The sequence below is a fragment of the Schistocerca serialis genome, chromosome 1 (genome assembly GCF_023864345.2).
Source record: "Schistocerca serialis cubense isolate TAMUIC-IGC-003099 chromosome 1, iqSchSeri2.2, whole genome shotgun sequence".
Lineage (NCBI taxonomy): Eukaryota > Metazoa > Arthropoda > Insecta > Orthoptera > Acrididae > Schistocerca > Schistocerca serialis.
Genome location: NC_064638.1, coordinates 629,617,860 through 629,641,013, shown reverse-complemented (window position 1 = coordinate 629,641,013; position 23,154 = coordinate 629,617,860). Strand labels below are relative to the sequence as shown.

Below are 23,154 nucleotides of genomic sequence, written 5' to 3'. Positions count from 1 at the left end.
GTTGACTCTTCAAGGCCCTTTTTAAGGGACTGAAGGAGAGTTACATGCATGGGGAGAGATCAGGCCAATAGAGTGAAGAGACATGGATGTGACTGCTGTCCAAGTTCCAAACTCCACTATCACTACCAGCACACCACGTGATAACTGTGTGTCTTTCATTCAGACCATGCCTTGGCCATTTCTCCCATGAGCCAATGAATTCCATGTATTGCATTGGAAAAATTGGTATTGTGTCAGTACAACACTGGTAATATGGGGACATGTATCATCATGAATAGGCTGCACCCCTTGTCATGTTAATCAAAGAACAGGGTGAACATCACCTTTCCAGCAGATGGCTGGCTCTTGAACTTCTGTGGACAAGCGGATGCCAGATGACACTGCTGCATCAATGGTTCTGACTCTGCTTCCCAGTGGTGGAACCAGCTTTTGTTACCTGCAGTAACACACACATCAGAAAGCCATGAGTGCCCCACTGATCCCTTGTCAACATGTCGGTTCTTATACATCGACATCCCAGTTCTGCTATGTTGCAACACCCTCAAATGGATACTTTTTGATCACCCCTTGTATTTCTGACTGGCAACCTTCAGCACAAATGCTTTCATGTCAAGGAAAGTAATCTTCTTTAGCTGGTGGGAATAAGCATTTGGCATTACAGGAAAGAAGCTCCTGTGTCGTCTAGTGTGTAGACTGACTGTCTGTCAATGAGATAGCCTTTCATCTGAGTAACTGTCATCCATGGAAGATTTTCATTTGTGGCAGCCTCCCTGGATGGTTGCCTCGCTAGGTTTTTCTGAATTCGGTGGCTAGGCATATAGCTAGTACCTCTGTGTGTCAATGGGTAACAGCTATGACATGTTGGGGAGCAACCTTATTCAGGATATGGTCAAGAGGTTTGGCCCCCAGGGTCACTACAAATGTCTGCTGTTGACTGCATGTCATGTGGCATAATAAGTGTCGAACACTCATCTTCTTTGTCTACAGTAGGGCACAGCTGGGTTGTTGTTTGATGTCGGCGGTGCAAGTCTATGTTAACCAGGCCAATTCTTCATGGTACTTTTGACTTTTGACGGAGATTGGTGCCAAAGATTGAGACACCTTCTCTTCAGCGTGCTCTATTACCTTCTTAGAATGGGGCTGACGTTCATGGCCACTTTCTCTTGTGTACTTGATCTGCGATGGCCTTTTGCCGCATATTGGTCTGAGCAGTTCCTAATGTTCCTAGTGTGCTACAACCATCTGCTAAGGCAGTGAGTTTCATGTTTCATGTGTTTACTTCTGCCCCAAGCTGTCAATTCTGCCATATGATCAGATACCCACCTTCTACAGTTGCTGGGTACTAGTACAGAGCAGTGGCTTGGTTTGTAGCAAGGCTTCCCCTGACCCAATCTCACAACCAGCCTTGGTCTTCTACTTGTAGTGTCAACATCAACTTTGGCCCAGTGCCTGTCCCATTACACACATGCCACATGGCAATGTGTTTCATATTCAGATATTCACTGTAATTTTTAACACTCACATGCGCACGGCAATGTGCTTCAAACCAAGATATTCACTGTAACGTATAAGACTGACATGCGCCACCCTGTTCCCACACCTGCTGTACAGCTCAGTGAGTAAATCAGTGTTTCGAGCTGCAAGATATTCTGATCTATGAGCATTAGTGCCCACATGGCTGCTGACCAAGTTCCAAGCTCCACTATCACTACCAGTACTCCATGTGAAACTGTGAGCCTTTCATTCATCTACATCTACATCTACATGATTACTCTGCAATTCACATTTAAGTGCTTGGCAGAGGGTTCATCGAACTACAATCATACTATCTCTCTACCATTCCACCACCGAACAGCGCGCGGGAAAAACGAACACCTAAACCTTTCTGTTCGAGCTCTGATTTCTCTTATTTTATTTTGATGATCATTTCTACCTATGTAGGTTGAGCTCAACAAAATATTTTCACATTCGGAAGAGAGAATTGGTGACTGAAATTTCGTAAATAGATCTTGCCGTGACAAAAAACGTCTTTGCTTTAATGACTTCCATCCCAACTCGCGTATCATATCTGCCACACTCTCTCCCCTATTACATGATAATACAAAACGAGCTGCCCTTTTTTGCACCCTTTCGATGTCCTCCGTCAATCCCACCTGGTAAGGATACCACACCGCGCAGCAATATTCTAACAGAAGACGAACGAGTGTAGTGTAAGCTGTCTCTTTAGTGGACTTGTTGCATCTTCTAAGTGTCCTGCCAATGAAACGCAACCTTTGGCTCGCCTTCCCCACAATATTATCTATGTGGTCTTTCCAACTGAAGTTGTTCATAATTTTAACACCCAGGTACTTAGTTGAATTGATAGCCTTGAGAATTGTACTATTTATTGAGTAATCGAATTCCAATGGATTTCTTTTGGAACTCCTGTGGATCACCTCACACTTTTCGTTATTTAGCGTCAACTGCCACCTGCCACACCATACAGCAATCTTTTCTAGATCGCTTTGCAACTAATACTGGTCTTTGGATGACCTTACTAGATGGTAAATTACAGCATCATCTGCGAACAACCTAAGAGAACTGCTCAGATTGTCACCCAGGTCATTTATATAGATCAGGAACAGCAGCAATATTCTAACAGAAGACGAACGAGTGTAGTGTAAGCTGTCTCTTTAGTGGACTTGTTGCATCTTCTAAGTGTCCTGCCAATGAAACACAATCTTTGGCTCGCCTTCCCCACAATATTATCCATGTGGTCTTTCCAACTGAAGTTGTTCATAATTTTAACACCCAGGTACTTAGTTGAATTGATAGCCTTGAGAATTGTACTATTTATCGAGTAATCGAATTCCAATGGATTTCTTTTGGAACTCCTGTGGATCACCTCACACTTTTCGTTATTTAGCGTCAACTGCCACCTGCCACACCATACAGCAATCTTTTCTAGATCGCTTTGCAACTGATACTGGTCTTTGGATGACCTTACTAGATGGTAAATTACAGCATCATCTGCGAACAACCTAAGAGAACTGCTCAGATTGTCACCCAGGTCATTTATATAGATCAGGAACAGCAGATGTCCCAGGACGCTTCCCTGGGGAACACCTGATATCACTTCAGTTTTACTTGATGATTTGCCGTCTATCACTATGAACTGTGACCTTCCTACAAGGAAATCATGAATCCAGTCGCACAACTGAGATGATATCCCGTAGGCCCTCTGCTTGATTAGAAGTCGCTTGTGAGGAACGGTGTCAAAAGCTTTCCGGAAATCTAGAAATACGGAATCAACTTGAGATCCCCTGTCGATAGCGGCCATTACTTCGTGCGAATAAAGAGCTAGCTGCGTTGCACAAGAACGATGTTTTCTGAAACCATGCTGATTTTGTATCAATGGATTGTTCCCTTTAAGGTGATCCATAATGTTTGAATACAGTATATGCTCGAATAGATCTTGCCATGACGAAAAACGTCGCCCTGACCATTTCTCCCATGAGAGCCAAATAACTCCAAGTACTGCATTGGAAAAATTGGTATTGTGTCTGTAGATACCCTGGGAAAAGGTAGTGACTTTGTCTGGTGTTGACTACTCTTACCACACCACTCTTTCACCTAATACCATCACATCTGTAAGTGTCTTTCTCCTATAATTGTTAATTTTGAGACTGTTTTGCGTTTTGTCTGTACAAGTGTAGTCATTTTAATCAATGTTTTGTACATAGTAGTTTCATCATTTTAGTAATTGAGATGTCTTCTTAATCACTTGTTGACATTGATCTTTGTGCAGTACCTTTCATGTCTTATTTTGCAACATCCTACAGATCTGATTGTTATGGCTACGATGAAATGTTGTATGTCTTCTCTTACAACCTGCCTTATGAGAGAAGAGGAGTCAATGTAGCCCTCTGCACCTGCCTTAGGGACCACGTCTGGGAATCTGTCATACCTCTTTCATATGCTTCTTTCTCTGTTACATTTCCTTGATGTGCTGCACCATCTGATGAACTCCTCAGTTGTTGCAACATCCTTTACTAGAAGAGCTTGGAATGTGTCTTCTACTCCTTTCATCACATGTGAGATTTTGTTGGTTTCTGTCATATTCGTGTACACAAAGTTGCAAATGGCCAAAACATTCTGTATGTAAGACTGCATCATTTTGCTACGAGACTGGGCCATCTCCTGCTAAGTGTACTTCCTATTGATTATGATCAAACATCTTCTTCAACTCAGCCTGGATTTTGTCCCAGGTGTTGAGCTTCTCTTCATTGTTCTCAAACCACAGCTGAGCTGTGCTGTCTAGTTATAATTATACATTCGCTAGACTCATCATGTCATCCCACCTGTTGTATTTGACAACTCAGTCAAATGCTTTCAGCCATTTTGTTGGATCTTGACCACCACCTCTGGAAGACAGTAGCGAATGGCTCATGTGCAGCTGACTTACTGCTATCCTGGAATCCATCTCCTGAATATACACACATCAAAAAAAGTTTTGCATCAGCACCGTTTCCAGAACTCCTGAAGATAGACGTTGACTGTGGATCTTGTATCACAGACAAAGTCCCTTTCACTGTTATAGATGTTACTAAACCTGCCCAGAGATGTAAACAACCATGCATGAGCAGCACCTATTAGATGGAGAGGATCTGACAGCTGATCAGTTCCAGTCATTTCACCAGGAAGGAGGTACATGACTCGTGTTGTCTGTAGTTCAACCATGCTTAAATGGTCAATAATGTGGTTCGATCATGTATGCATTGTTACTTTGTGCCAGGAAGGGATCTCAACAAGAGAAGTGTCCAGGCATCTCGAGTAAACCAAAGCTATGTTGTTCAGACACGCAGCAAATACAGAGAGACAGGAACTGTTGATGACATGCCTTACTCAAGCTGCCCAAGGGCTACTACTGCAGAGGATGACCACTATCTACAGCTTATGGCTCGGAGGAACCCTGACAGCAAAGCCACCATGTTGAATAATGCTTTTTATGCAGCCACAGAACATCATGTTATGACTCAAACTGTGTGCAATAGGCTGCATGATGCACATCTTCACTCCCGACATCCATGTCGAGGCCCATCTTTGCAACCATGACACCATGCAGCTGCCTTTAACCAGACAATTGTCAGAGACGTGTTTGGAGGCAATCCAGTCAAGCTGAATGCCTTAGACACTCTGTTCAGCGAGAGGAGCAAGTTGGAGGTTTCCTGCTGTTTTGGGGTGGCATTATGTGGGGTCGATGTACGCCGCCAGTGGTCATGGAAGGCGCCGTACCATCGGGCACTTCTTGTGAATGGCTTCCTTCAGGATAACGGCATCGCTTGACTAGAGTGACCAGCATGTTCTACAGACAAGAACCATATCAAACATGCCTGGGATAGATTGAAAAGGGCTGCTTATGGACGATGTGACACACCAGCCACTCTGAGGGATCTGCACCAAATTGCCACTGAGGAGTGGGACAATCTGGACCAACAGTGCCTTGATGAACTTGTATGCCGCAATGAACACATGCAAGCATCAATGCAAGAGGACGTGCTACTGGATATTAGAGTTATTGGTGTGTACGGCAATCTGGACCACCACCAATGAAGGTCTCACTGTATGGTGGTACAACACGCAATGTGTGGTTTCCATGAGCAATAGAAAGGGCAGAAATGATGTTTATGTTGATCTCTATTCCATTTTCTGTACAGGTTCCAGAACTCTGGGAACCGAGGTGATGCAAAATTTTTTTTGATGTGGGTGTGATCTTAGGAACCATGTACAACTTCTATTCCATATAGGCGATGGCTTTTACCTTGTCTAATTGAAACCATGTCAATATACACACCATACGATGCAGAAAGCCTATGGTGATGAGTGCTTATGCCATATTTAATGTTACAAATGGTTCATATGGTTTAAAAATGGTCAGACCGAAGTTACACATGACCCTCATTCAGGATGCCCTTCGATGTCTACTGACAACGCTCATGTCAGGAACGTCAATAAAATTGTGCATGCCAGTAAAAGACTGACTGTTGAGAGATTGCAGAAGAATGAAACATTTCAGTTGGATCATGTCATGAAATCCAATACACAGCATCTTGGAATGCATTGTGTTGCTGCCAAGTTTGTCTCATGGCTCATGAGTCAAGACAGAAAAGACTTTTGTCTCACAATCTGTGAAGTTTTTTGGATCACACAACTGAGAATGAGGCGTTTCTTAAGAGAATCATAACTGGTGATGAGATGTGGGTCCACAGTTACAATGTTGAGATCAAGGTACAATCTTCACAATTGACTGGGAAAGGTTCTCCAAGACCAAAAATAGTTCATCAGGTCAGGTCATATGTCAAAGCCATGCTGATAGTTTTCTTTAACTCTGAATGATTAGTTCATCATGAATTCATGCCACAGGGACAAACTGTTAATCGACAGCACTACTGGGATGTGTTACGATGCCTGTGAGAAAATGTGAGAAGAAAATGGCCTGAAATGTGGTGAGACAATTCATAGATATGGAATCACAGTAACACACCCACACATTCATCCCTGCTGGTGTGTGACTATTGCACAAGAAACAAAATCACTGTGTTGTCTCATTCTTTGCACTCTCCAGACTTGGCTCCTACAGATGTTTTTTATTTCCAAAGTTGAAAACACTGTTGAAAGGACTAAGATTTGCTACAATAGATGAGATAAAAGAACATTTGCAGACAGCACTTCACACAATCCAGAAAGAGGCATACCAAGACTGCTTCCAGAAGTTGAAATGGCATTAGGGGTGGCGTATCAATTGTGGAGGAGAGTATTTCGAAGGAGACCATGCACAGTAAGTAAAAGGTAAGTGCAGAAAAAAATTTGTGGATGAAGTTCTGGAATTTTCTGAATAGACCTCAAAGACCTCTTGAAGTTCCCAGAGTCTCCACCAAACAGTGTCTTGTTGAAACCACAATCAAGTCCGAATTCGAAGGCAGGGTCACCAGTGAAGTACAACACTTAAAACTGAAAGCATGTTTCTTACTGACATCAGTGTACAGCCAGAGCAGAACTGGCCTTCTGGACAGAGAGTGCAGGTACTTAGAATACAAGCATTGAATATTCCAGAATGCTAGTATTTATACAAATATCAAATAATCAATAATAAATAAATATTATGAAAAGGAAAGTTGCACTCACCATATACAGTGGATGCTGAGTCGCTGTGGCTACAGTTGCCTGAGACTGCAGTCACACATGTGTGAGGTATGTGCCTGTTGTCTAATTTTGATGAAGGGCTTGCTGGCCAAAAGCTTTACTTGTGACAGTATTTTTGTTGTGTCTGTCTCCGACTCAGCATCTCCGCTATGTGGTGAATGGCAACTTTCCTTCTCATAAAATCATTAAATTCCAACCTGGATTTTCCATTCCTCGATATACAAATGTAACAAATACAAGATATTTCAAGAATCTTGCAGAAATTATAAATACTAAATAACAAATATCTGCCCATATACAGCAGCTTGTGGTCAAATTTGAAATGGCAACCTGCAGCACACTAGCCAGCGATGCTAACCACTACGCTACACAGCATTGCTCATGGCACTATTAAAAAGTCCATGAAACACACTGACAATTGATGTCTGAAGCATTTCAAGATACATCTGACCTATTATAGCAAAGAAAAACAGAGCAATGAAATCACAATGACAGATTACACCACATGCTTTCTCCTATTAAATTTACTTCCATGTTTACCTGAACATGTTGATTTACAGGGATCCAGAACACTCAAGTGTGGCTGTTTCCAGCTTTATTCAATTGATCCATGTGTATGGCCGCACTCTTTCAGTTTAAGATGATCCTTGTCAGGCCAAATTTTCCTGGCAAACTTTTCATGCTTGTTATCTATTTCTTCAATGCATTTGCAGTGATGAAGCCTCCAGTGTGGGCTATAGTCACTGGAGTTTGAAATTTACAGTGCTGACTGATGGACTTGTTCTTGTACAATGTACCTGTATTGTAGTTTGTGTGCACAGGGGCAGTACCATCAGATTTAAAATAACTACAGGCACCTATAATTGTTCAATTTGTTGATGCTTCAGTTTCAATTTAATTTTGAGATCATCATTGTATTTCTATGATACTTTTACTACCTTCTGCTTGAAGCATGCATGCAATTAATTTACATCAGTCATATTCCATGTATACTGTAAAGAGGGGTGTTTTGGGTGTGTAAAGAACTCAAGGGTGTACTTTTTATTTAAGTGCAACACCTTGAAATTACTTAACATTACGAAATGCTACCACTGATTTCATGCAGCAATCACCACTAGCTGAGAGAACATTGTACTTGATACCGTGCAAGGTCTGCATTTACTTTTTTTTGAAAGATACCAGCTACAAAGTGTGAGTACAATTTTTGAAGGTCCTCCCAACTAAATTTTCAATGTAACATATATCCACAATGTACATGGTGCAAGCTGTCAGATGTGCAACACTTTATATGTACTGGACTCTCACAGCAGAGGTGTGTATATTAACAGGGCCTTCCTTGGTGGAGTCATCTGTTATCTGAATGTTTCCTCTATATATCCTTCATTTAAAAATTAAATGATAATCAATTTTGCTTTAGTAAAAGAAAGGCACCAGAGATGCAGTTTTGACATTACACTAGGTTATGGAAATGACACATGCATAGGATCTGTTGACCTAAAAATTGAAAAACTTTTTTACAGTGTTTTTAAAGTGGTAGTATATGTTCAAAATCCTCTAAAAAAATAAGTATAAACTACGGAGAAAGTTGGGTAGTTTAAAATACACATAAGAAGTAGAAGGAAACAATAAGAATGGAAAACCAAGAGAGAAGTGCTCATAACATGACAGTGTTGTCTCTCTCTTCTACTATTTGTCCTGTATACTGAAGAAACAAAGAAGGAAATAGAAGAAAGCTTCAAAAATGGGATTAGAAATCAGAGTGAAGCAATAACAGAGTTGAGATTTACAAATGATTTTGCTACACTCTGTGAAAAGGGGGGAAAATTACAGGAATTGTTGAATGGAATGACGAGTCTACTGAGCACAGAATGTGGATTAGAGGAAACCAAAGAAATATGCAGATATTATTGATCAGCAGAAATAGGATTAACAACAAACTTAACACCAAACTTGACATAAAAATTGAGGACTATGTAGTAGATGAAGTGAAGGAATTCTGCAACCTTGGAAACAAAATAATGCAGATAGGGGGACGAAAGGAGGGTATGGAAACACACAGGTACAGGCAAAGAGAAAATAGGGCATTTCTCACTAACAAGGGCCTTCAAGTATCAAACATGGTCTTAAATTAAGAAAGAAATGTCTGAGAATGTATATCTGTTGTACATGAGTCTTCAGTCATTTCATTGTCTTGTTATTACAATAAATTAAATATGGGCCTACATCTTTAAAAGTCTTTGCATATCCAACAGACATCATCCAAATGGTCCACAGAGTATGACTAATGTAATGTAATTGGTGAGGAAAGAAATATATGAAAACAATAACTAGAAGAGTGGATGATGACAGTACATTTGTTAAGGCATGTACGAATAACTTCCATGGTACAAAAGGATGTTGCCAAGAGCAAAAACAATAGGGGATTTGGAATGTATCCAATATGTAATGGAGTATGTTGGGTACTATTCTGAGACAAAGAAACTGGCACAAGAGAGTAAATCATGATGGACCACATTTACATTTATATCTATACTCTATATAATGGAAGGAAACATTCCACGTGGGAAAAATTATATATAAAAACAAAGATGAGGTGACTTACCGAACAAAAGTGCTGGCAGGTCGATAGACACACAAACAAACACAAACATACACACAAAATTCAAGCTTTCGCAACAAACTGTTGCCTCATCAGGAAAGAGGGAAGGAGAGGGGAAGACGAAAGGAAGTGGGTTTTAAGGGAGAGGGTAAGGAGTCATTCCAATCCCGGGAGCGGAAAGACTTACCTTAGGGGGAAAAAAGGACAGGTATACACTCGCACACATGCACATATCCATCCACACATACAGACACAAGCAGACATATTTAAAGACAAAGAGTTTGGGCAGAGATGTCAGTCGAGGCAGAAGTGTAGAGGCAAAGAAGTTGTTGAAAGACAGGTGAGGTATGAGTGGCGGCAACTTGAAATTAGCGGAGATTGAGGCCTGGCGGATGACGAGAAGAGAGGATATACTGAAGGGCAAGTTCCCATCTCCGGAGTTTGGATAGGTTGGTGTTGGTGGGAAGTATCCAGATAACCCGGATGGTGTAACACTGTGCCAAGATGTGCTGGCTGTGCACCAAGGCATGTTTAGCCACAGGGTGATCCTCATTACCAACAAACACTGTCTGCCTGTGTCCATTCATGCGAATGGACAGTTTGTTGCTGGTCATTCCCACATAGAATGCATCACAGTGTAGGCAGGTCAGTTGGTAAATCACGTGGGTGCTTTCACACGTGGCTCTGCCTCTGATCGTGTACACCTTCCGGGTTACAGGACTGGAGTAGGTGGTGGTGGGAGGGTGCATGGGACAGGTTTTGGATCGGGGGCTGATGCCAGTATTGAGATTTTTGGGGTAAATCTACATGTACATAAGAAGGATAGGCTAATGATAAATGAAGATAATGTATTCATCCCAGTTGGAAAAGAAATTCAAATCCACTGGAATGAAAGCTAAAGCAGCTTGCAAGGTTGTTTATGCAAGAGTCAGTATCATGGGGATGCATAAACTTATAAATGGGTCCTTTTATTAATCCCCAAACTCTCTTCCTGTCACAACATTTTTCAAAAAGTCTAAGCTAGCCAGCACATTTTCCAGTCACATCGTCATTAATGAAGGAGACTTTACTCATCCAACAATTAACTGAGAAAATTTCAGTGTTGGAAGTGATGGTCATGGCAGTATGTCCTGCCAAACAATATTAAATGCTTTCCTGAGGAAAAGCACTTACTACCATCTGCCCACCAGCCTGTGAACCAATACAAGATGGCGCCGAGTGTAAATTGTGGTTGTGTTAATTACCAGAATAAACTCAACATAAACATTAAAAAGTGTTTAACATGTAAAAACTTTGATGTATATCATGATGATATGTGTATCGCGTGTTTTGTTATTAAAAAAGTTTTGGAAGGAAGACATGGGGTGGCCCAAAATTGTGAAACTGAAATCGCACATGGAACTAGTACCTTGTCTTACAAATCACGAGAGCCAATACAAAGAGTTTGCTTCTGCAAATCGAGCGCCATGAAGGGCATAACATGCATAAACTGTAAAACTGTATACCATTTCACGTGTGTAAAGGCAGATCCAAGACAAAAACTATGGTGTTGCAGGAGATGTAATGAATATGGCCTAGACAAAGGACTACAGAAGAGTGACTGCAAAGTCAAAATTATTGCCATGCTGTTAGAAGAGGCACACAGCTTGAAATACAAATATACCAGTAACTGTCAATGTGAGTATAAAACAAACAGCGATCTTGTAATTGATGATGATACTAGAACTGCTGGTAACAAATATTTTACCAACTGAAAAAATGCGGGTAAACCACTAAATGTGGTATAGCATGTGTAAATTGTGAAACAAAATATCACTTTTGATGCGCAAAGGTGGACTGCTCATTGAAAGGAAATGAGAAATTTACAAAAATGTGGAAGTGTAAGACGTGTAGGCCTACCAATATACTAAGAAGGGCCGCAAATATCCCACTAACAAACAGATTTGAAGTGCTCAGTGTAAATAGTAACAATGATGCTCTTGAAGCTCATACAGAACATTCTCAATCATCAAATGCTACAGTAACTCTTTCTGAAAGCACTACCGCTTCTGAACTTCAACAAGGAGATATTCAAATTCCATGTGATGCTGCTGTTCCTGTTCCGAGAACCATTAAATAAATCTCCCAAGAAGAGGTTAGCATCCTGTACACAGAACCAAGCAATTAATGTAGGCCAGTAGACTGCCTACAAAGACAATAGCAGGCTCTCTCTGTCACAAAACCCGGTAGAGACTGTGTAAACTTCCCACCCTTGGAAAACAGATTTAGTGTCCTTGAGCATGTTGATGTTACAGGAAAAAACATTAAAGTAGACTCACAAGTCAAGGTGCTTAACACAAGAAAGGTTAATGAAAGTGAAGTGAGTAATTTGTGTAGCAACAATATTACATCAACTGTCAATAGAAGTGAAGTGAAGTGAATAATGGGCGCAGTGAAAATATTAAGTCAACTGTCAATAGAAATAATGAAACCAAAAACCCCAAGAAAGCAAGCTGCAATTTCAGACCTAGAGGCCTGTGAAAATACATTTATATGCAGACAGTCAAGGAAGGAAATTAAGGAATATAGTTGAGAACAATTCAAGCCACCATATCTCAGCCACAATAAAACCTAGTGCAAAATTTAAAGATGTAGCAGGTTCTCCATCAGCAGAAGCTATGGAACTGGCAGTTTTTCTGGCTGGAGCAAATGATGTAGCGAGAAATGAAGGAAAAGACTTCTTGCTATTATTAAAGAAGAAACTGCAGGAACTACAAAATACAAAAATCCTCATCTTTTCAATAGCATGTCGGCATGATCTTCCATCCTGGTCTAGTGTGAATGTTGAAGTGAGGAGAGTAAATGAAGAAATGAAGAAAATTTGTAAATACTTTAAAAATGTCTGTTTTGTAAACATGACTAACTTAGGTACAAGATTCCACACTGCTCATGGTCTCCATCCGAATCAACTTGGAAAGAAGTATGGGAGTAATCAAATCATAAAAGTAGCCAATGAGTTAGGCATAGCAAAAATTGATAGCTCTGAGTCAATACCACTTAGATTTAGGGAAAACTCATTTTTAGAGGTAGCAAAGAAGGGCTGAGACTAACAGGTTTGCCCAGATTCACACTGGATGACCAGATTAAAGTTAAGAATAATATAATAAATGTCGCTAACACTAGAGAGAATTATATCAGTAATGACGATTCCCCCCACAAAAAAAATTACTCACCAACTTTGTCTCTCAAGATAGGTTATCTCAATATTGAAAGTATAATTGGAAGACATGTAATTTTAAACGAATTTGCAAATGAGAACTTGTTTTTGTTTGTTGTGGTCTTCAGTCCTGAGACTGGTTTGATGCAGCTCTCCATGCTACCCTATCCTGTGCAAGTTCCTTCATCTCCCAGTACCTACTGCAACCTACATCCTTCTGAATCTGCTTAGTGTATTAATCTCTTGGTCTCCCTCTACGATTTTTACCCTCCACACTACCCTCCAATACTAAATTTGTGATCCCTTGATGCCTCAGAACATGTCCTACCAACCGGTCCCTTCTTCTCATCAAGTTGTGCCACAAACTCCTCTTCTCCCCAATTCTATTCAATACCTCCTCATTAGTTATGTGATCTACCCATCTAATCTTCAGCATTCTTCTGTAGCACCACATTTTGAAAGCTTCTATTCTCTTCCTGTCCAAACTATTTATCATCCATGTTTCACTTCCATACATGGCTACACTCCATACGAATACTTTCAGAAACGACTTCCTGACACTTAAATCTATACTCGATGTTAACAAATTTCTCTTCTTCAGAAACGCTTTCCTTGCCATTGCCAGTCTACATTTTATGTCCTCTCTACTTTGACCATCAGTTATTTTGCTCCCCAAATAGCAAAACTCCTTTACTATCCTTTACTACTTTAAGTGTCTCATTTCCTAATCTAATTCCCTAAGCATCGCCTGACTTAATTCGACTACATTCCATTATCCTCGTTTTGCTTTTGTTGACGTTCATCTTATATCCTCCTTTCAAGACACTGTCCATCCTGTTCAACTGCTCTTCCAAGTCCTTTGCTGTCTCTGACAGAATTACAATGTCATCACTGAACCTCAAAGTTTTTATTTCTTCTCCATGGATTTTAATTCCTACTCCAAATTTTTCTTTTGTTTCCTTTACTGCTTGCTCAATATACAGATTGAATAACATTGGGGAGAGGCTACAACCCTGTCTCACTCCCTTCCCAACCACTGCTTCCCTTTCATGCCCCTTGACTCTTATAACTGCCATCTGCTTTCTGTACAAATTGTAAATAGCCTTTCGCTCCCTGCATTTTACCTTTGCCACCTTTAGAATTTGAAAGAGAGTATTCCAGTCAACATTGTCAAAAGCTTTCTCTAAGCCTACAAATGCTAGAAACTTAGGTTTGCCTTTCCTTAATCTTTCTTCTAAGATAAGTCGTAAGGTCAGTATTGCCTCATGTGTTCCAATATTTCTATGGAATCCAAACTGATCATCCCCGAGGTCAGCTTGTACCAGTTATTCCATTCGTCTGTAAAGAATTCGTGTTAGTATTTTGCAGCTGTGACTTATTAAACTGATAGTTCGGTAATTTTCACATCTGTCAACACCTGCTTTCTTTGGGATTGGAGTTATTATATTCTTCTTGAAGTCTGAGGGTATTTTGCCTGTCTCATACATTCCGCTCACCAGATGGTAGAGTTTTGTCAGGACTGGCTCTCCCAAGGCCGTCAGTAGTTCTAATGGAATGTTATCTACTCCCAAGGCCTTTTTCAACTTAGGTCTTTCAGTGCTCTGTCAAACTCTTCACGCAGTATTGTATCTCCCATTTCATCTTAATCTACATCCTCTTCCATTTCCATAATATTGTTCTCAAGTACATCGCCCTAGTATAGACCATCTATATACTCCTTCCACCTTTCTGCTTTCCCTTCTTTGCTTAGAACTGGGTTTCCATCTGAGCTCTTGATATTCATACAAGTGGTTCTCTTTTCTCCAAATGTCTCTTTAATTTTCCTGTAGGCAGTGTCTGTCTTACCCCTAGTGAGATAAGCCTCTACATCCTTACATTTGTCCTCTAGCCATCCCCGCTTAGCCATTTTGCACTTCCTGTCAATCTCATTTTTGAGACATTTGTATTCCTTTTTGCCTGCTTCATTTACTGCATTTTTATATTTTCTCCTTTCATCAATTAAATTCAATATTTATTCTGTTACCCAAGGAGTTCTACTAGCCCTCGTCTTTTTACCTACTTGATCCTCTGCTGCCTTCACTATGTCATCCCTCAGAGCTATCCATTCTTTTTCTGCTGTACTTCTTTCACCCATTGCTGTCAATTGTTCCCTTATGCTCTCCCTGAAACTCTGTACAACCTCTGGTTTAGTCAGTTTATCCAGGTCCCATCTCCTTAAAATCCCACATTTTTGCAGTTTCTTCAGTTTTAATCTACAGTTCATAACCAATAGATTGTGGTAGAATCCACATCTGCACCTAGAAATGTCTTACAATTTAAAACCTGGTTCCTAAATCTCTGTCTTACCATTATATAATCTATCTGATACCTTTTAGTATCTCCGGGATTCTTCCATGTATACAACCTTCTTTTATGATTCTTGAACCAAGTGTTAGCTGTGATTAAGTTATGCTCTGTACAAAATTCTACCAGACAGCTTCCTCTTTCATTTCTTACCCCCAATCCATATTCACCTACTATGTTTCCTTCTCTCCCTTTTCCTACTCTCGAATTCCAGTCACCCATGACTATTAAATTTTCGTCCCCCTTCACTACCTGAATAATTTCTTTTATCTCATCATACATTTCATCAATTTCTTCATCATCTGCAGAGCTAGTTGGCATATAAACTTGTACTATTGTAGTAGGGGTGGGCTTCATGTCTATCTTGGCCACAATAATACGTTCACTGTGCTGTTTGTAGTAGCTTACCCGCACTCCTCTTTTTTTATTCATTATTAAACCTACTCCTGCATTACCCCTATTTGATTTTGTATTTATAACCCTGTATTCACCTGACCAAAAGTCTTGTTCCTCCTGCCACCGAACTTCACTAATTCCCACTATATCTAATTTTAACCTATCCATTTCCCTTTTTAAATTTTCTAACCTACCTTCTCGATTAAGGGATCTGACATTCCACGTTCCGATCCGTAGAATGCCAGTTTTCTTTCTCCTGATAACGATGTCCTCTTGAGTAGTCCCTGCCTGGAGATCCAAATGGGGGACTATTTTATCTCCGGAATATTGTACCCAAGAGGACGCCATCATCATTTAACTGTACAGTAAAGCTGCATGCCCTTGGGAAAAATTACGGCTGTAGTTTCCCCTTGCTTTCAGCCGTTCACAGTACCAGCACAGCAAGGCCATTTTGGTTATTGTTACAGGGCCAGATCAGTCAATCATCCAGATTGTTGCCCTTGCAACTACTGAAAAGGCTGCTGCCCCTCTTCAGGAACCACATGTTTGTCTAGCCTCTCAACAGATACCCCTCCGTTGTGATTGCACCTACGGTATGGCCATCTGTATCGCTGAGGCACACAAGCCTCCCCACCAACGGCAAGGTCCATGGTTCATGGGGGGAACTTATTTGATGCATTATGCTTAAGTGAGCACTGGTGTAAAGGAAATGAAATATCTTTTCATGTACTAGATGATTTCCACTTAGCAAACAGCTTTAGCACAGAGCAGCATATTCATGGGGGTATATCAATTTACATCAAGAAAGAATTAATAAATTGTAGTAATGAACTAGCTGTAGGATTTATGTGCAGTGAGATACATTTTGAAGTGTATATCTGGTTCATTTAAAAATTGCTATTGCATCTCTTTATAGATCACCAGACGGAAGTACACTAATATTTTTTAAGAAACTTGAGACCTTACTAAATTTCTTTCTTAGTCCTCAGTAGAAGAAATATAGTATAGTGATTGATGGTGACATCATTCCAGATGTGGAAAGGGTCCTTCCGGATGCCATGAAGGGTACAGGGTGCACCCATCTGCAGGTGGTCACTCATGTTGGCACCAATGATGTGTGTCACTTTGGATCAGAGGAAATCCTCTCTGGCTTCCGGCGGCTATCTAATTTGGTGAAGACTGCCGGTCTCACTAGCGGGATGAAAGCAGAGCTCACCATCTGCAGCATCATCGACAGGACTGAGTGTGGACCTTTGGTACAGAAGAACCCCAAAAGTGCCCCACTTGTGACAGGATACTTTCCAGGACTGGATCAGACTCTGAATGTGGCTCTCCAGCAGGGATACGACTTCCTCAAATCCTGCCCTGAAATGAGATCCATCCTTCATGAAATCCTCCCCACTCCACCAAGAGTGTTTTTCCACCATCCACCTAACCTTGGTTCATCCCTATGAAATCCCCAAACCACCTTCCCTACCCTCTGGCTCCTACCCTTGTAACCACCCCCAGTGTAAAACCTGTCCCATGCACCCTCCCACCACCACCTACTCCATTCCTGTATCCCGGAAGGTGTACACGATCAAAGGCAGAGCCACGTGTGAAAGCACCCATGTGATTTACCAACTGACCTGCCTACACTGTGAAGCTTTCTATGTGAGAATGACCAGCAACAAGCTGTCCATTCGCATGAATGGACACAGGCAGACAGTATTTGTTGGTAACGAGGATCACCCTGTGGCTAAACATGCCTTGGTGCAGGGCCAGCACATCTTGGCACAGTGTTACACTGTCTGTCTTATCTGGATACTTTCTACTAACACCAACCTGTCAGAACTCCGGAGATGGGAACTTGCCCTTCAGTATATCCTCTCTTCTTGTTACCCACCAGGCCTCAACCTCCGCTAATTTCAAGTTGCCGCCACTCATACCTCACCTGTCATTCAACAACATCTTTGCCTCTGTACTTCCGCCTCGACTGACATCTCTGCCCAAACTCTTTGCCTTTACAAATGTCTGCTTGTTTCTGCGCATGTGTGGATGGATATGTGTGTGTGTGCGAGTGTATACCTGTCCTTTTTTTCCCCCTAAGGTAAGTCTTTCCGCTCCCAGGATTGGAATGACTCCTTACCCTCTCCCTTAAAACCCACATCCTTTCATCTTTCCCTCTGCTTCCATCTTTCCTGATGAAGCAACTGTTGGTTGCGAAAGCTTGAATTTTGTGTGTATGTTTGTGTTTGTTTGTGTGTCTGTCGACATGCCAGCACTTTTGTTTGGTAAGTCACATCATGTCCATGCCATTGACCCCCTGATTAAAAAAGTGTTTAATACTTATGAAGGAAAAAATTTTGCTCAGGCTACCTTTTGTGATCTTAGCAAAGCCAAATTTATTTAGATCAATCCAACCATGAGGACCTAAAAATGTGAAGTTTTCAGCTTCAAGAATCAGACCCCTAGACAAGAAGAACTGGAGTCAACTCTACATGAAAAGCTAAGTGAACTAGAAACTTTATTGTAATCTTCACTCCTCTCAAATTTTTCAGAGAAGATGTTGCTTATTGTGGACAATAGCTGCAAGCAGAAAAGAGGGGATAGATTACACCAATCATGACAGAAATATATTAAATCTAACGGCAACAAACAAATTTGACCTCTATGAGCATGTCCACATTGAAACTGAAATCAGTGTATATAAGGAAACTATAGCAACAGTTATTACTAAAGTATAATGGGCAACTAATACATGCGGGAAGATTCATATGATAGTTAAAACAGATCAACAGGCAGCAGCATTATATCTCAAGGAGGAAATCAAAACTTTTTGAGACACGTGCTGCTTATAGAGTCAGTATGGCTTTAGGAAAGGTATAAACATGACTGAAACAGTTAGGCAGCTGTTACATAGAAAACATTGTCTACTTGAAGATAAAGACAATGGATATATTTATGCATCTGACAAAAATAGTCACCTCGGTAAACCAAAAATGAATCCTAAAATTGATAAAGGCATATGATATCAGAAGAACTGTGGTTTATTCATCTAATTATGTACATTTGCAATACATTTTGTTTGCTTACAGGAGATGAGAAAAATTTTAAATGCAATTACAACGAGTTTTACACTAATAATTAATAAAATAACACTAAAATGATAATTCTTGGGGTATATAACGCTTTGTAACCAGATCAAATTTCCAGTTCCTCTAGCATGAATTTGTCCAATGAGACAGTGTCAGTGCACCATGCTTTGCCAAGTTACCCCAAAAAACAGTACCATGTTTAGTAATGGATTCAAAATAGTTTGTACACTATGTGATCAAAAGTACCCGTACACCTCCAAAAACATACATTTCTCATATTAGGTGCATTGTGCTGCCACCTACTGCCAGATAGTTCATATCAGCATCCTCAGTAGTCATTCGACAGTGTGAGAAAGCAGAATGGGGTGCTCCGCAGAACTCACGGACTCCAAACATGGTCAGGTGATTGGGTATCACTTCTGTCATACATCTGTACATGAGATTTCCATACTTCTAAACATCCCTAGGTTCACTGTTTCCAATGTGATAGTGAAGTGGAAACACGAAGGGACATGTACAGCACAAAAGTGAACAGGCCGCCCTCATCTGTTGACTGACAGAGACTGCCGACATTTGAAGAGGGTTGTAATGTCTAATAGGCAGACATCTATCCAGACCACCACACAGGAATTGCAAACTGCATCAGGATCCACTGCAAGTACTATGAAAATTAGGTGGGAGGTGAGAAAACTTGAATTTTATGGTCAACCAGCTGCTCATAAGCCACACATCACACCAGTAAATGCAAAGTAATGCCTCACTTGGTGTAAGAAGTGTAAACATCGGACGATTGAACAGTGAAAAAATGTTGTGTGAAGTGATGAATCATGGTACACAATGTGGCAATCTGAAGGCAGGGTGTGGGTATTGCGAATGCTGGGTGAACATTATCTGCCAGCATGTGTAGTGCTAACAGTAAAACAGTCGTGTTATGGTGTGGTCATGTTTTTCATGGAGAGGGCTTGCACCCCTTGTTGTTTTGCATGGCACTATCACAGCACATGCCTACACTGATGTTTTAAGCACCTTCTTGCTTCCTACTGTTGAAGAGCAATTCAGAGATGGCGATTGTGTCTTTCAACACAATCAAGCACCTGTTCATAAGGCACAGCCTGTGATGGAGTGGTTACATGTAAATAACATCCCTGTAATGTACTGGCCTGCACATAGTCCTGACCTGAATCCTATAGAACACCTTTCAATTGTTTTGGAATGCCGACTTCATGCCAGGCCTCACCGACTGACACTGATACCTCTCCTCAGTGCAGCACTCCATGAAGAATAGCCTGCCATTCCCCAAGAAACCTTCCAGCACCTGATTGAACATATGCTTGTGAGAGTGGAAGCTGTCATCAAGGGTAAGGGTGGGCCAACACCATGTTGAATTCCAGCATTACTGATGGGGGCAGCTCAAACTTGTAAGTCATTTTCAGTCAGGTGTCCGGACACTTTTGATCACATAGTGTATCTGTTACTTTTTTGTGTCCATGTCAGCTGCAGTTGATAATATTTGCACTGCACAAGCAAAACCACTCAATTTGTTTGCCAGATAGCCAATGTGTGCCTGCCAGCTCACATTTTTATCCTGATCAAGTCTTAAGAATCTGACTGAGTCGGCTCCTTACATAATCTGATTGATGTGAATAATCTTAATCTACTCACATTTTGAATGTTTGCTTTTTAACTCCATCATGTGGGTCTGAGATATGTTTAGATGGAACCCATTTAGCTGAAACCAAGTTTATAAGGCACTGAGGGTACTGAGCAATGACTCAGGAATTTTTTATGAATTCTGACTTTCAGCTAACACAGAAATATCATCTGTGAACAGAACTGACAGGGAGCTGATATTTAATGGTATGTCGTTAAGATACAAGTGATTCATCTATGCAGTTTTTTGCCATATACCTGAGAAACCATAGACAGTATACAAAACTAAGTTCTGGAATGGCTAATCAAACAATGGAAAATTTGGGATGGAATAATGGTAACTATACAAATTAGGATAGGCACTGAGTGGCAGACAGGCACATTTAACAGTTGGCTGTTACATATTATTAAGCTATCAAACAAAAGTCCTTCATCTCATTTAGAAACACACACACACACACATCCACACACACACACACACACACACACACACACACACACACACACACACACACACACACAATGTCTAGTGTCTTCTTCAGACAAGAAAACCCCAAAAACTTAAAATACTTGTACTGTGAAATCTTCTTCCATCAGTCATACCTGACAGAGAGGAAACAGAAAGTAGTCTTAGATAAGTCAGACAATTTGTGTGGTGGAATGATTTCATCGGAATGGAGAGACATAAATTGTGGAGTTCCACAAGGCTCTATTCTTGGTCCTTTACTGTTCCTGTTATTTATAAATGATTTACCTTATTCTTCAATGATTCAGTGCAATTTTACCATATTTGCAGATGATACTAACATAATGGTTAATGGTCTTAAATGTGAAAATGTTCAAGAGTCTGTTAATACTATTCTTATAGATTTAATGAAATGGTTTACTGCAAATGGTCTTTCACTTAACCTGAGTAAGACTAATTATATTCAGTTCACCCCAACTGCCAAAACTGAGGAAGAAATGACTGTTAAATATGCCACACAGGTCATAGAAAGAGTGGAAGTAACAAAGTTTCTAGGCGTGAAGATTGTCTGTAGAGTAAACTGGTCCCATCACATTTTAGATCTTTGCAAAGAAAATATTCATTGCTCAGAAGCGTGTTGTAAGAGTGATGTCTGGTGTAGATCCTAGATGCAGCTGCAGAAGCCTATTCCGGAATCTGGGAATTCTTACAACTACTTCTCAATATATATACTCACTTATGTGTTTCATAAGTAAAAACACTGATTTATACAAATGTAACAGTGAATACCATCAGTATAACACAAGGAGGAAACATGATTTCCACACTGAAGGTAAAAATTTGAAGATTGTGCAGAAGGGTGTACAGTCCTTTGGTATAAAGATATTTAATGCTCTTCCTCCAGAAATCAAATGTGAAATTGCCAACAAATCTACATTTAAAGAGCTTCTGAGGCAATTTCTTTTAGCCATGTCATTTTACAGTTTGGAAGAGTTTATGAAACACAGTGAGAAACGGCCTTAAAATAAGATGTATTATCATATAAATTGAACATTAAGCTGAACATTCTTGTCACATATGTAACTCTTTTAGTGTTAACTGCTTATATTTAACAGTCTGGGTTATATGACCTTTCAGGTTTAATTTACTTTGTTTTATACCTGTAATCTGTAGGTCTAAGGATTCTCATTCCATTATATTGTGTTATGGATCATTGTAGTGGTTAAGTAACTTTATATTCTTTACCTGTAAACATAGTGTACTAGTACTTGTCATTGACAATGTAAAAATTGACACACACTACATCCATGTGAAATTGTCACAGTTGGTTCCATGGTGTAAGAAATAAATAAATAAATAAATAAAACAACAATCATCAGATCTCTTATCAACTAAAGTCAACATTTTAAAGCTTTTGTATGATTTACAAAACAAGTGACAAAAATGCTTCCAAAAGGTGTAATGAAATACTGAATTAAACTAAAAAGCTCCTGCCGAACAGGCCATGAAGGCCCAATGGTTCAGACTGGCCGTCATGTCATCCTTAGCTCACAGGCATCACTGGATGTGGATATGGAGGGGGATGTGGTCAGCATACCACTCTGCCAGCCTTATGTCAGTTTCCGAGACCAGAGCCACTACTTTTCAGTCAAATAGCTCCTCAGTTTGCCTCACAAGGGCTGGGTGCTCCCCACTAGCCAACAGTGCTCGGCAGACCTACCTAAGTGCTAGCTCAGCCAGACAGTGCTTAACTTCTGTGATATGATGAGAACCGGTGTTACCACAGCGGCAATGGCATTGGCCATAATGAACTACTAAGACAACTAATAAAGAATCAAATTATTGCTAGAAAAATGAGATCTATCTTTGTTCAAAGCTGCTGCATTATTACCTGTTCTATACCAGGCTTGTCCACATGATACAAAGGCCTGGTTTCAATGTGTTCTGGTACCAGCTGACAACCAATACGAGGAAACTCATGCCATCTATGTAACACTGCCAATGCCATATGTTCTTCCATTCCTTGAAGAAATGCAGACAACACAGTTTTGACTTTTTATATTGACATCAACATACATTAATTCAGTTCATTCATTCACATGTTGTGTTCGTAAATCCCATTATGGATTATGGTGCTTAAAGATGAGCAGCAAACCAATTTATACATCAACAAACAGAAACAGCCATTGATGGCTACTTCTGCAGAATATACTAAACTGCACTATAACTATTATTGTATTTATAT

The 23,154-nt window shown here is 40.4% G+C and overlaps 1 protein-coding gene across 1 annotated transcript in view; it reads right to left on the bottom strand.

Moving 5' to 3' along the window:
- Positions 1 to 23,154, bottom strand: part of LOC126419675 (otoferlin-like) — a 468,560-nt gene that overhangs the window by 69,517 nt on the left and 375,889 nt on the right. The window contains exon 31 of the mRNA XM_050086891.1: positions 22,801 to 22,931. Coding sequence (XP_049942848.1) covers positions 22,801 to 22,931 — 131 coding nt within the window. The remainder of the gene's footprint in view (positions 1 to 22,800; positions 22,932 to 23,154) is intronic.